This window comes from Miniopterus schreibersii (assembly GCF_964146895.1).
Source record: "Miniopterus schreibersii genome assembly, chromosome: 2".
Lineage (NCBI taxonomy): Eukaryota > Metazoa > Chordata > Mammalia > Chiroptera > Miniopteridae > Miniopterus > Miniopterus schreibersii.
In genome coordinates, this window is record NC_138102.1 from 184,129,354 (window position 1) to 184,141,451 (window position 12,098).

The 12,098-nt window shown below is 61.7% G+C and overlaps 1 protein-coding gene across 2 annotated transcripts; it reads left to right on the forward strand.

Annotated features, from left to right (window-relative positions):
- Positions 1-2,330: 2,330 nt before the first annotated feature.
- On the forward strand, positions 2,331-10,529 carry TSPO (translocator protein). 2 transcript variants are annotated; one of them, XM_081128545.1, is made up of 4 exons: positions 2,331-2,420; positions 7,529-7,738; positions 9,449-9,587; positions 10,092-10,529. In XM_081128545.1, exons 2-4 carry the CDS (start codon positions 7,557-7,559, stop codon positions 10,278-10,280), a joined length of 510 nt encoding a protein of 169 aa, XP_080984671.1. In that variant the 5' UTR covers positions 2,331-2,420; positions 7,529-7,556; the 3' UTR covers positions 10,281-10,529. The 2 variants fall into 2 exon arrangements, with proteins under 2 accessions (XP_080984671.1, XP_080984670.1); XM_081128544.1 differs by lacking the exon at positions 2,331-2,420 and adding an exon at positions 2,783-2,942.
- The last annotated feature ends 1,569 nt before the right edge of the window (positions 10,530-12,098 follow it).

The following is a 12,098-nucleotide window of genomic DNA, read 5'->3' on the forward strand; positions in this document are numbered from 1 at the left end:
GGAAAGGCATGGAGGTGCCACCCAGGAAATGTGCCAGCCAGCAGAGGGGTCAAGGGCATCGCCCAGGTGGGGATGGATAGGGACCCAGATGATGTTGCACAGCTGTGCAAGCAGCCAGTCCAGCTGGAAGCAGCGTGGCTCTAGGGCTGGCGTACTGAGGGCTGTCGTCACCAAGATGCCAGCTGCCACCATGGTGCCTTTAAGAACAGAATCCCTGGTGAGCTGGGCCCAGAGTCTTGTCCACACATGGCTGGTCTTGATTGCACGCTATGAGGTCCCCACTGCCTGCTGCCTGGCTCAGCTGAAGACACAAGTTCCATCTCACCCAAGTGACCACCCTTACCCTGTCTGAACACAGGGGCAGTGAGCTCAGAAGCAAGAGGACAGAACAACCCGTGTCTCTGACCAGTTCTTGCCGAGTGCCTGGCCAGAGCCCCACCACAGCCCGACCTCACCGCCAACCTTGCCCACGACTGCCTGAGAGCGGGCTCTTGCCGAGGCTCAGGGAGACTGAAGCTAGTCCAGTGTGACCTGCCCAGCGGTCTTCCTCAGCCCCGGCCTTCATGGCCACTTCCTCCGGCCAGGTGTGGGCTGCCCTTGGCCTCTCTGAGGATGCGAGGCGGGGCCCGCTCTCTGGGGATTGGGAGGGTGTTTTCCCTGCCTCCTTCCTGACGGACAGGTCAAAGGCTGGCTTTGCTTGTGTTGTATCTGCCAGGGTTCAGCCCAGAGCTGGGCCCCCCAGGTGCTCAATAGATATGTCCCTTGAGGCTGGCACATCACAAATGCCCAAGAGAGGCTCCCATGCTCAGGGCTGTGGAGTTCGGAGGTCACAGCCCAGTTAGAGTGGAGGCTGCAGAGTTAGGGTTCTGGGGTGACGCTGGAGAGCAGTCAGACGTGGACACATGGAGATACCCAGGGTGAGGGTGAGGGTGAACAGTGCTCTGGGCAGGGGGAACAGTGTGTGCAAAGGTACGGAGGTGGGAAAGGGTGGGGTAGTCAGCTTGACCCCAGCCTGGCAGGGCCTTGAGTGCAGGTACAAGGCTTGGGCTGGTTTCTAGGGCAGTGAGAGCCATGGAGGAAGGGCAGGGAGGGCGCTCAGGGCCAGGCAGACGCTGTGGCTGCTGTCTAGGCTCAGGTGGGGGCCACGGGGTGGAGAGGAGGGAGGCAGAAGCCACGGGAGGCTGGCAGGCAGGGCCGAGGGGGCATACACATCTGTACCCAGACCCGCAGTGGGAGTCCCTGGGGCAGCAACTCCCCCTCTGAGCGGCAGGGTCTCACCAGTGAAGGGCGTTAGTTTGACGAGGGCAGGGCTTGCCTGCTGGGTGCTCAGCCCCTCCCTTGGGCCCTGGCCTGCAGCAATCTCTGCCTCCCAGGGCGCCCCGTGAGCCTGGAGCCCTGCGTGCAGTAGGGGTGAGGCCCGAGGGAAACCGTGCTGCTTTCTCCCCACTGGGCTTCCGGGGAGGGAAGCGTGCCACTCGCCAGGCGGGCACTCTGCACAGGAGGAGGGTGAGGGCTGGCGGCTCCGGGAGGCGCGGCCCGGCTGCCTTCCCTGGGAACCGAGGCAAAGTGCCGGGGCGCTCATTCTTTGGGGAACGGGTGGATGGAATGTAGCCTGGATCACACTTGTCATTACACCAAGGCAGTCAAAGGTGCAGTGGGCCAGGGGACACGAAGTGCCGGGGTCTAGTCAAGTCAGGCGGCCCGAGGCGGTCGCGGCTCCTGCAGGCCGAGGGCTCGGCCAGAGCAAGGCGGCCAAGGTGACTGGGACAGGCAGTGATAAAGCAGCCCGCAGACCGGGAGGGGAGGCGCCCAAGGCCTGGGGCCGGCCTTGCCTGTCCACCAGGGTGACCCTGGAGGCCAAACTGGAGGCCACCTCTGGGCTGGGATGACTGCAGCCTCCTCTCACTGAGCGCCAGGTGTCTGCAAGGCGCCCTGCTTGCATTACCCTGTGGCCTCCTCATCGGTCCCACGGCGGTGTGCCCATCTTACAGATGAGGAGACGGAGGCCGAAGAGCCAGCTGCAGAGTGGCCGAGCCAGGACAGAGGGCAGGCTGCCTGCTGCCCTGGGCGGCAGCTAGAAGACCCCCGGTGCTCCTCCGAGAGGGTGGGCCAGGCTGCTGGGCAGCGGGAGGTTCAGGTTCTCCCATCGGGCGACGGAATTCCCCTCTCTGTGGACCCATCTGACGGATGGGAAAAGTGAGACTCCAGGGGAGCGGCCCGCCTGCGGACACGGCTGGGTCGTGGCGCCGACCTGCCGGCGGCGGGGAGGCAGAGACGCGAGTGCGGGCGGCGCTGCGGGGCGGGGTGAGCCAGTGGGCGGCGCGGGCTCCGGGCCGGGCGGGGCGGGGCGGGGCGGGCCCGGGACTCGGCTGCCAGCGCCCGCCGCGCAGTGCCCTTCCCGGAGCGAGTCCGCGTCACTGGTGAGTGGGGTCGGGGCGCCCAGGGAGCTGCGAGCAAGGGGACCCCGGGCCCCCCGGGGGTGCGCCCCTGACAGCGCTGGCCCGCCCGCGCGCGGCCCGAGGGGGAAACTGAGGCCGGAGCCCGGGGGCGGGGACCCGAGGGGCGGCCGCGGGCCTGCGCTGGGGGCTTGGCTGCGGGACCCGCTGGTGCGGGCGGCGGGAGGCCCGGCCCGGGCTCCGCTGGCTCCTACCCGCGGGCCATGGGGAGATCGGGAGATGGGGGGGTAGGAGCTTGGGCAGCCCCGCCCCAGCCCGCCCCAGCCCGCCCCACCCCCGCGGGGTTAGCCCAGCCCCGCGCACGTCCCGCGGGAAGCAGCGCCGCGGGGCGGGGCAGACACCCCGTCTTCCGCCCACTGGGGCGATTAGCAAGCCTGGGGGGGGGGGCAGGGGCAGAGAGGCAGAGGCCTCCCGATCCGCTGGAAGCACCCGTTTCTGGGGGAGGCAAGCCAGGCCAGGTTGGGGAGGCTATTTGCCCAAAGCCAGGTAAGACCCCAAAGGACCTTAGAACCTGCCCCCTAGTTCCCGGGCCAGTGCTCAGGGGCGTTGTAGCCTTGGACATGGGCCTCGTGTGTGACCCACCGGGATCTTACATGCAACTGCCACAGAGGGAAACTGAGGCCCAGAGAAGCCCCGTGGGAAGGGTAGTGGGACTTGCGGCCTCGAACACACTGCTGAGTGCTGGGGCAGGCCTGGAAGCGGCCGGCGGCCTGTTCTGGGCTGTGAGCCTCTCCCGCCGGCCTGCCAGGGCGTGTTGGTACCTGGCACCAGCCACGTGCCCAAGGATGGGCTGCGGGAGGGGCAGGACTTGAGCCTCCCCTAGGACAAGGGGCAGAGGCTGTTCCAAGAGGGTCATGGGCGAGGAGGGGGTGCCAGAGGAGGCCGCGAACAGGAAGCAGCCGCACAGCAGGCTCTTGACCAAAAGGCTGAGCCGCCAGGATGTGGGCTGAGGGCCTGGTGTCTCTGGGGCAGAGCGGGCCCCCGCAGGGCGGTAGGAGACAGGTGTCACCATCAGGTCCTCCGTCAGCTCCTCTGAGGCCACAGAGCTTGTCCACTGGTGGTGAAAGGGGCTGAGCAGCAGGGAGGGGGAGTAGCAGGTGAGGCAGGGAGGCAGGCTGCCTCTTCTCAGTCTCCAGATGGCTGCTTCGCACCCCCAGAGGGAGCCTGGGCCCCCACAGGGGAAACTGAGGCTCACCCAGGAACAAGGTTAGAGCTACAGCAGTGGACCTGGGCTTTGAACCAGTGGCATCTGTTCCCAAAGCCTCCCAGTGGGTGGCTCAGGTGGAGTGAGAGGCTCACAGGGAGGGGCCTCCTTTTTACTGTGCACACTTTTGTCTTTCCATTATTTTATTTTTGAATCTGGGTTTTTTAAAATTTGTATTTTCTCTTACTTAGTTTTGCCTGGATGTGCTCTCTCTGTTTAAAAAAGTAGTCATGCCCCATAAAGCAGATCCATCCTTTGTCACCCAGCCCTACCCCAGCCCAGACACACACACACACACACACACACACGTTACCAGTGGGCTGTGGATCCTTCCAGACTTGTTTTCTGGTACGTTGGACACTTTCATAGTGGAAAAACTTCAGAGGTTATAATGAGGGGGCTTAGCTGTGAGTCCTTAAACACAAACAAAAAAGCACAATCCCTGGGACAATGGTGACTTCCAGGGAGAGACAAGGCCAGGAGGGTTGGGTAAGCTGGGGAGGGAGGGGCCAGAGAAAGGGCAAAACCCTTTATGCTGTTTCTGGGCAGTTTTGTCACCTTTTATAGGGAGGGTCACCTATAGGGAGGCCACAGAGAACCGGAGGATCCCCCAGAGACCCACCGGCTCAGCCGCACTTAACAGATGGAGACACAGGCGGGGGCGGTGAGGCCCTAGGGCCAGAAGTGGAGCATCACAAGGATAGGAGGTCCTGGGTCCCAGTTTGGGGACAGGGAAGGTTTAGACCCTGTAACCACTGCCCTGATGCTCCATGGGGGCTGGGACATGGGCCTTAGGACTGGAGAGAGTGAGGCTGTTGGCTCCAGAAAGCCTTCTGGTCCTGGTCAGTGGGCGGAGCAGCTGAGTTGGGGTGAGACAGGCCGTAGGTACCCAGCTGGAATGGGGAAGGAGGCTGAGAGAGGGGAGGCGACAGCTGTTGTGAGTGGCCAGCAGACTCCCAGCTCAGGGGGTGGTAGGGGTGGAGTTTTTGGTCTGTTACACAGACCCAGAAAGTTCTGTGAGTCCCTGTGCCTCAGTTTCCTCCTCTGGACCGTGGGAGTAGTCACGAGTCCACCATGGAGGCCGAGAGGCCGTGTGGCTCAGGCTCCATGAAGAGTAAGTGAGGTGATCACCACCAGGATGAGCCCAGCCTGGCCCACAGCGCACCTCCACCAGCACCACGCCCGCTGGTGCCAGGCATTCCCGGAGGCCTAGAACCTTCTCCGGACCCCAGGTCCTGAGCCTTCTGCTTTGCCCATTTTGGCCTGTTTTGGAGGCACCCCTGTGAGTGGCCCCAGGCCTGAGGGTGGGACCTTCTGAAAGGCATTTTCACCTGTGTGTAAAGTGGCCAACCAGCTGGTGTTTTCTCAGCCTTGGGTCTGCTCCATGGAGTAAATGGGGCAAGTGACCCCCAACACTCATACCCATAGCCCCTCATTTGTCTGGCCCTCACTTGAGCCTTCCCATCACCGCATGAAGCAGGCAGGGCAGGTTATACCCACTTGCCATAGGAGGAAACTGAGGCCCAGAGAGGAGCTTTGGCCTGGGGTCACCAAACAGATTGGAGGCAAAGCCAAGGTTTGGGTTCTCAGTCAACTTCTGACAGAGTTAGAAACAAGGGTGGGTGGCTTTGCCCTCTGCCTGAGTCCCCAGCCCCTTCCTGGCCATGGTCTGGCGTTTCCTGGCCCTCCCTGGGGCCCCTTTCCAGAGCCGATCTCTCTCAGGCCTGCCTGGTCCAGCCACCCTGCCCAGCCTGGCCCATCATGACTCAGCTTGGTAGGTCCCCCAATGTGGTGATTCAGGAGCCAGGCAGTCCCCAAGAGGCCCAGGAAACTCCCTGCCTGGCCCTCCCCCCACGTGGGTCAGCTGGCCTCTCTGTTTGCTGACCCTCCCGAACCTCTGATCCCCCAGGCCCAGTGCAGCGTAAATACAGCCAGGCCTTGAAAGAGGCAGCCTGGATTGGGCACAGGAGTACCGGGTCATGCCCTACTCTGTCACTTCAGCCATAGGGAAGCCACCACCGCCTGGTGGACCTTTGTTCTGTGCAGTGGGGGACTTAGATGGTGGGCTCCAGGGCCAGGTCACTGTGTGGGGATTTCTTAGGCACGTGCTGGGTGTTGTTAGGGTAACATGAACACCCCCACCCACAAAACCTTGGGGTGTTGGGCTCTGAAAAACCTACTCGGGGCAGCCCTGGCTCTGAAGCTGTTGGCTGCTTGGCCTCCAGGTTGAGCAGGGCCTTGCCCTGCATCCGCTCCCTCCCGCCACCCCTCCAGTCCACACCAGCCTGCCTTGTCCTCTGTAACCCCTGGATCCCCTCCTGTGTGTCCCTGTGGAGAAAGTGCTCGCTGTCCTTCCAGCACCATCTTTCCCAGATCCCAGGCCAAGACGCCCCTTCTGAGGGCTGTGCCCCTCTCTCTCAGGACCTCCCTGCTCCGTCCACCCTGGGTCCCCAGCCCCCACCCTAGCTGGCTGTGATGGAAGTTTAGTGAACTGAATCCAGTGTGTGGCTTCTTACCTCATGCAAACAGATACCCCTAGATTCTCTAACTAGGGTCGGAGTGTGTTAGTGGGAGCTCAGCTCCCTCATTTTATGATGGGGAAGCCGAAGCTTAGGGGCATTGACAGGGTCCCCCAGCAGGCCCTGGCAGAGCTGGCCCCAGATGCCCAGCCTGGGCTTCCTGCCCCCTTACTGTCTCTGGACTCTCAGCCCCAATGAGCATCTCAGCTTGCCAAGGGCATGGCATACTGCTGGACACCTAGTAGGTCCTCAGTGCAAACCTTGGGGCTGCTGGGCAAGGGGGCATGGCCAATGATCATAATGGAGAAGTCTGATGTTTGGGTCCCCAGCTCTGGGGGTGGCAGCGTCCAGGCCCGACACAGAGGCCTTCCTTACCCTGAGCCCGGCCAGCCTCTCAGTGCTGCTGTGGGGACTTCCCCAGCCTTGCATTCCTGTTAACTCCTGTCCCTTCCCACTCACCACCTTGGGGGCCCTGGGTGTCAAGGCAGGAGCAGGTTTTCAGCCCAGGTCAAGCCTGGCCCCAGAGTGCTGTGTGACCCGAAGTAGGCCCCTTTCCCTCTGGCGCACAGGAAGGGAAGGTGATTTTGGGGTGGGCCGTGGGGGAGTGATGAATCACCTGAGTACACAGTCCGCACACTGGGCTGGGCCCAGGTAGGCCGGGTTGGTGTCCCATTCTACAGGGGAAAAAACTGAGGCCAGTCCAGGGGGTTGAAGTGATTTGCCTGAGGCCACAGTGAGTTAGTGGGGGGGGTGCCAGGGTTTGAGCCAAGCTCTGTCTGCTGCCATTGCCGAATGAATGAATGAATGAAAGTACTGGAACCTAAAGCACAGGGTGTGAACTGACAGGCCTCCCCGAGCCCTGGCTGTCACTTGGCCTGGGGAGGAAAAGCTGGGAAGCCTGATTGGTGGAGGGGACCCAGACTGGCCTGAGTGAGGTGGCAGAGAGGAGGGCTCACTTGTCGGGACCGAAGGCAAGGCTGAAGGTGAGCGCGCAGGACCCTGGAAGCTGGGGCAGGAGCTGAGGTGGAGCTGACAGTGGGGACGGGGCACCTGCGCGGCTCCTGCAGTCAGGGCAGCCTTCTGGGCGTGGGGCAGGAGTTTGGATGGAAATGTGTTCACTGGAGCCCCGGGGCGGGATGGCAGGGCTGCCAGTGTTTCCCCATCTCCCCATCTTTTGATCAATGAGTGATGAGGGGCTGGTAACAGGTCGGCCCCAGGACTTTCTGCGATGCTGAAGGAGACTGTAGGCCTGACCCCCAGTCTGCGCACAGTAGGTCCTCTGGAAATGCTCAGTGAGGCCTCGGCCCTGGATCACCCGGCCTTTACCCCAGCCCTGTCTTTTCTTTCAGAGCTTCCAGAACCACTGCCCAAGCAGCAATGGCCCCGCCCTGGGTGCCCGCCGTGGGCTTCACACTGGCGCCCAGCCTGGGGGCCTTCCTGGGCTCCTACCATGTGCGCGGAGAGGGCCTCCGCTGGTATGCCAGCCTGCAGAAGCCCTCATGGCACCCGCCTCGCTGGACGCTGGGCCCCATCTGGGCCACGCTCTACTCGACCATGGGGTAGGTGGGCCCGTCCACCATCGGGCAGGGGGGCAGGACTGTCCTCCCCTTTATAGGGGCCCAGGCCTGAGGCAGGGCGTCTCCTGCAGGGTTTTAACTGTCCAGTGTTCCTTGGGCAGCTGGCACTGTTTCTGGGCCTCTTCTGCCAAGGGAGGGTGGAGAAAGCTGCGGGGCCTGTTGATTTCCCCACCGAACTTTCCCCTCCGGGCCTCCTGAGGGGCGGGCCGGATGGCTCAACCCCACACTGGCTGTTTTCACAATTCCAGGGCGAGACTGGCTTAGTGTGCAAAGTTCAGGCGTGGGCAGTGTGGATGCTTCCCAGATCAATGGCAGTAACAACAGAAGCAGTAATAGTAGCTTCCATTTGTTGGGCATCCATTTGGGGCCGGGGCTAGAGGGTAGGGACGCTGCAGGAGCCCCTGGACTAGACCCTGGGAGTGGCTATGCTGAAAGGAAGTGCTGCATGAGGGCGTCCCCTGGGTGCTCCAGTGGGAACCGCACTCATTAGTTGAGGTCAGTGTCCCTCCCACCTTCTGGAATGTTCCCTGCGTCTTGGTTCTGTGCCAGCCCAGTGCCCTGTGGGACTGCAGACACTAGGCATCCTAGAGGCAGGTAGCAGAGGTTAGGCTGGATGCCCCAGGGTTCTGGTGGGAGTAAGCCCCTGAAACCTTGTTGTGGTCACCTGGGCCCCACCCCCCGCCAGCCCTGTTAGGCTCCCAGCATTCCCTGTGTCCTGTTTTCTCTCCAGTCCTGGCCCAGATACCTTGTTTCTGCTTCAACTCGCTCTAGCCTCCAGGCCCCCGCAGTCCTCCTTGGCCTTTCTCTACCATTGAGATCCTGAGACAGCACAAACGTGGCCCTGTCTCTTTCCTGGAACCCCATGGAGGCTCCCTTAGGCCCTGAGGAGGTCCAATCTCTTGCAGAGTAAAGATCCCAGGTTCTGCCCTGGCCACCTCGGTTCAAATCTTGCCTCTACTTGCTGATTGCCTGTTAAGAAATCTTGGACATTTCACCTCCCAGTGCCTCAGTTTCCTCACCTGTAAAATGGGGGTGATACATCTGCCCATCTCAGCATTATCATGAGGATGAAATGTACTAATGCTTGGAAAGAGCTAGAGCGGTGCCTGGGGTGTGTAGTGTTAAAGGGCACTGGCTGTTACAGTCAGCGGTGTTATCGTAGCACTTGAGGTCTAAGAGCCCCCATGACCAGGTCCCCATTTGCCTCTTCAGCTTTGCCTCTCCGGTGCCCTCAAGACCTCAATCTGCAGTCATGTGGGCTGACTCAGGGTCTCCCACATGTCTCTAAGCCTTGGCATAGCCTTGTTAACTCCCCCTGGCAAACTCCTACTCATCCTCTAAGGCCCAGCCCAAATGTCCCATCATTCTCTGCAGTGCCCAGGCTGGGTTAGGAGCCTCAGGTGCTTCCTTCTTCACAGCACCGATAATGATAATTATGGTAAATACTGAGTATCTCATGTGCCAGGCACCGCCCTAAGCACTGCCAGTGTTAACTTGACTCGCCACAGCAACCCTGTGAGAAATGAAGGCCCAGAGAAGTCAGGCAGCTTCCCTGAAGTCACACAGCAGTCCGTGGCAGGGAATGCCTGAGCCATTACTATGTCATCCCAGAGGTGAATGTGACTCCCTGCCCCCCAGGGAGGCTCTTGGCCTCTTCCCTGTTGGTGCCCTGACAGGTGGCCTCTGTTTCAGGTATGGCTCCTACATGGTCTGGAAAGAGCTGGGGGGCTTCTCAGAGGAGGCTGTGGTTCCCCTGGGCCTCTATGCTGGGCAGCTGACCCTGAACTGGGCATGGCCTCCCATCTTCTTTGGCTCCCGACAAATGGGTTTGGTAAGTGTTCCCCTGGTCCCTGGGGATGGTCCATGGAGGGGTGGGCTTCCTGTGGGGGGCATGGGCATCACATCCCAGGCAGGGTCAGGGTCTGTAGTAGGTGGCACATAGCTCACGTCAGCCTCTCTTTGGAAGCTCTTAGTGGCCAGTGCCCAGCTGTGGAGCTCCTGGCTGCTTTTCCTGCAGCCAAGGAGCCTTGAGAGGCTCTGACTGAAGCCAGACAGGGGTGCTGGCTTGAGTTTAGGGGCCATTGTGTAGGGAAACCCACATCACACCTGGCGCCGTGCACCCCACACATGGAGTGGGACAGGCAGGAGCCATTGTCCCCATTTTACATACGGGGAAACTGAGGTGGAGAACTGGAGAGGGGCGTGGCTGGGTCATTTAGGGTGGAATTGAGTGATCTCTCCAGCGGTCAAGTGGCTGGGCAGCTGGGACATGCACCCTTGTGGGTACCTTGAGCCTCAGGCCTCCCTGTCCTCCCTCCCCGCCATATCTCCACAGGCCCTGGTGGACCTCCTGCTGACGGGTGGGTTGGCAGCAGCCACCACCATGGCCTGGCACCGGGTGAGCCCTTCGGCCGCTCGGCTGCTCTACCCGTACCTGGCCTGGCTGGCCTTCGCTGCCACACTCAACTACTGCGTCTGGCGGGACAACCATGGCCGGCGTGGTGGCCGAAGGCTTGCGGAGTGAGGTCCCCGCCATACAAGGACTGTGGCTGCTGCCAGGCACGCCTTGCTGGTGGTGGTGGCCCTCACGCTTTCATGGCCACCACACCTGTGAGTCTGTCAGGGTCTCAGCCCAGGGGTCACCACCAGCTTCAGAGCTGCTGCAGGCCTGGCCCACTCCCCCGAAACAGCGTCCTGCGCTTTCTGCACTGCTCGGGGCACGGCTCGGGATGTGGAGTTTTATAAGCCAAATAAAGTTTTTAGCTTAGCACTGACCTTTTTCTCAGGTGGGACCCTGGTGTGGGTGGGGAAGAGGGACTCATCCTCCTGCTGGGTCTGTCTGGGCTGGGCCTGGTCAGGGCTCCTGCACACTTGGGGGGGGGTCCTCCCAAGTCCCTGTAAGAGGTGAGGTGGCCTGCCCAGGGTGGGGCGACTCAGGTTTGACCTGGGGCCCACACTGGTTCTGCTGCTGCCTGGCCGGTAAGGACCAGACCCGGGCCTTGGGCTTCAGCTGACAGGAGGCCCAGCTCAGGCTCTTGAAGGGTGCAGGCCCACAGCCTGCCTGGGCCAGCGCCTGGCTTTGCCTGTTGGCCTCAGTCAGCATGGGGCTCAGGACATCAGCTGACCTGCCCCTGGGATGCCAGGACTCCTGCCAGCCTCAGTCCACCTGGGGCAGCCTCACAAACACCTAATCAGCAGGTGGGGGTATTAGAGGCAGAAAGGGCCTGTCCCCAGCCCAGCAGACAGCAGCCCCTCACTGGCCCAGGCCTGCCCCGGTTTGGCGGTGTCGCCCGGCTTCCCATAGGGACACCCACAGCCTCTCCAGGCACTGTCTGGAGTAAGTGAGGTGGGCAGAGGCCTCACGCAGCCAGGCGGGACTCCTGCAGGAACGATGTCTCTGGCGTCCTGCGCCGAGCTCTGCGGCGCAGCCTCCTGGGACTGTGGCTGGTCGGGCCTGCGGCCCTTTGTTGCCTGTTTTGTTTCTGGTTGTTGAGTAAGTGAATGTGAGTTGGCAACACCTTCATACTGAGGGCTTGGCAGTGGTTCAGCAGCCGTGAGATTCCTGCCTCTCTGACCTCCCCGCCTCCTCCTCCTGGCTTCGTGTTCAGACATGACCCCAGCTATGAAGAGCTCGGGGAGGTGAGCAACAGCTGACGGCCACCGGAGCAGCTGACGGTCATCAGAGCAGCCAGCTCGGGGGCTGTCACGTCACCTGCTCCGCTGGAATCTGACGTCCGATGGGATCGTGCCGTGTAGGGTCCGGCGGCTTTGCAGCTGAGTGGCGCTGGGCCAGCTCCCCGCACAGCACTTCCGAGGCTCATCAGAGCGGAGTCAGATGGGGGCTCCGCACATTCTACTTTCTAGAGTCCCTAAGACGGGGCCCACGGGTGTCCGACAGATGCTGTACTCAGCCCTTAGGTGCACCTGAGGTTCCTGGGACCTTTCCACTGATGCTCAGACTGTTTCTGTCCATTCCACACAGCTGTGGGTTTGTTCATCTCTAGTCGCGTCCCACATACTTCCTCTTGGCCACGAAACACGCATGGCCGCAGACACGCCAGGATAAAGGGGCAAGGGGAGGTGACATTTGCCGTTTTGTCTGCTGGCCGTCTTGAGATGCTTTCCCCGGCCTTCATAGCCTTCTCTCCTTGTTTGGGCTGTTACCATCCACTAGGCACCTGAAGGTGCTGGCAGTTTTCACGTTGGTGTAACAGGAAAGCCCACGTCTCCCGGATTTACCACGTCCTCTGGGCTGCGCTCTCCAGGAGCTGCTGCACGCAGCCAAGGTCTTGAATCTGACACTTACCTCCCCAGCGGACTAGCCACAGAGGAGCAGACCCAG